The sequence below is a fragment of the Lupinus angustifolius genome, unplaced genomic scaffold (genome assembly GCF_001865875.1).
Source record: "Lupinus angustifolius cultivar Tanjil unplaced genomic scaffold, LupAngTanjil_v1.0 Scaffold_1_797, whole genome shotgun sequence".
Lineage (NCBI taxonomy): Eukaryota > Viridiplantae > Streptophyta > Magnoliopsida > Fabales > Fabaceae > Lupinus > Lupinus angustifolius.
In genome coordinates this window covers 1-1,326 of record NW_017716115.1, presented here as the reverse complement: position 1 = coordinate 1,326, position 1,326 = coordinate 1, and the positions used below count along the sequence as shown (strand labels likewise).

The following is a 1,326-nucleotide window of genomic DNA, read 5'->3' as shown; positions in this document are numbered from 1 at the left end:
GTTATGGGACTTCAAGAGGGTCTTTTCCGCACGGAATTGGCCAAATACACCGATTTTACCATGGAGGACCTCTGCTCCAAAGCCCAACAATTCATCAATCTGGAAGAAACCCACCATATCCACACCCATACCGAGCCCCAAATGCATCACCCCTCACGGGAAATGAAATGGCCAAGACTCCACGACCTACCCCGCGACCTACCCTCACTAACTAAAAAGGCCAAATACTCCACCTATACCCCTCTGAACGCTAGCCGCTCAAGGATTCTACAGGAGGTCCTCTCCACCCATCTCGTCCAACTTCCACGCCCACGCCCTTCCAAGCCAGGCCCACAAGACCGATCCTAATACTGTGACTATCACAGTATGTTCGGCCACTTGACCAATGACTGCACACAGCTCCGTGATACCATCGAAGATCTCATCCAGGCTGGTCATTTACAGCGATTCATTGCGGGCCTGGAGCAACGTCGGCGATCGCCACAACATCGTCGACCAAAACCTTCAAGAAGGCAGTCCCCTCCACAATTTCAACAACGGTGCCCTACCCCACGGCCTCAAGCGGATAGGCACCGAACGGACAACCGAATGCCGAGGAGCCCGGTTGATATCAATACTATTTCAGGAGGTTTTGCTGTCGGGGGTACCTCCAGGACCGCCCAGAAGAAATATGTGCAGGAAGTAATGCACGTCGCTGCCAGAAACTCCCAACAGAGACAGAGCTACAAATCAGCTCCCCCTATTACATTCGACGACTGCGATTATGAAGGTGTCGTCCGATGGCATGATGACCCCCTCATCATCACCGCCAAGCTCAATAACAAGAAGGTTAGCCGCCTATTCATTGGTCAGGGTAGCTCAGCTGACATTATTTTTCAAGATTTGTTTGAAAAAATGGAGCTCCATGACCGCGATCTCCTACCATATGATGGGCAGTTGGTCGGATTTTCCGACCAGGGAATCACCCCCAGGGGATATGTAGAAATTTGGCTAACAATCGGGGACCACCCTATGAGTAGGACGGTCCAAACAAAGTTCTTGGTCGTCCAGTGCGATTCAGCATACAACGCCATTATCGGCCGGCCAACTTTGAACAGGCTTGAAGCGATCGTCTCTACACCCCATCTATGCATGAAGTTCCTCTCAATCAGCCTCCAAGTCTGCACAGTGAAAGGGGACCAGCACTCGGCTCGTAGTTGCTACTAGATGAGTCTCCGCCCCCACTTCAACAAACAGCACGCCCCTCCAAAAGATCTTGGGGCGTGCATATGGTAGAACTGGATGTCCGGGCGGACGAAGGAGACTTTCGACCACAACCAGAAGGGG

General features: G+C 52.1%; 1 protein-coding gene across 1 annotated transcript; it reads left to right on the top strand.

Moving 5' to 3' along the window:
• The first annotated feature begins 366 nt into the window (after positions 1–366).
• Positions 367–1,206, top strand: LOC109337036. Its single transcript, XM_019573896.1, has one exon. The coding sequence runs from the start codon at positions 367–369 to the stop codon at positions 1,204–1,206; it is 840 nt and encodes a 279-aa protein (XP_019429441.1).
• The last annotated feature ends 120 nt before the right edge of the window (positions 1,207–1,326 follow it).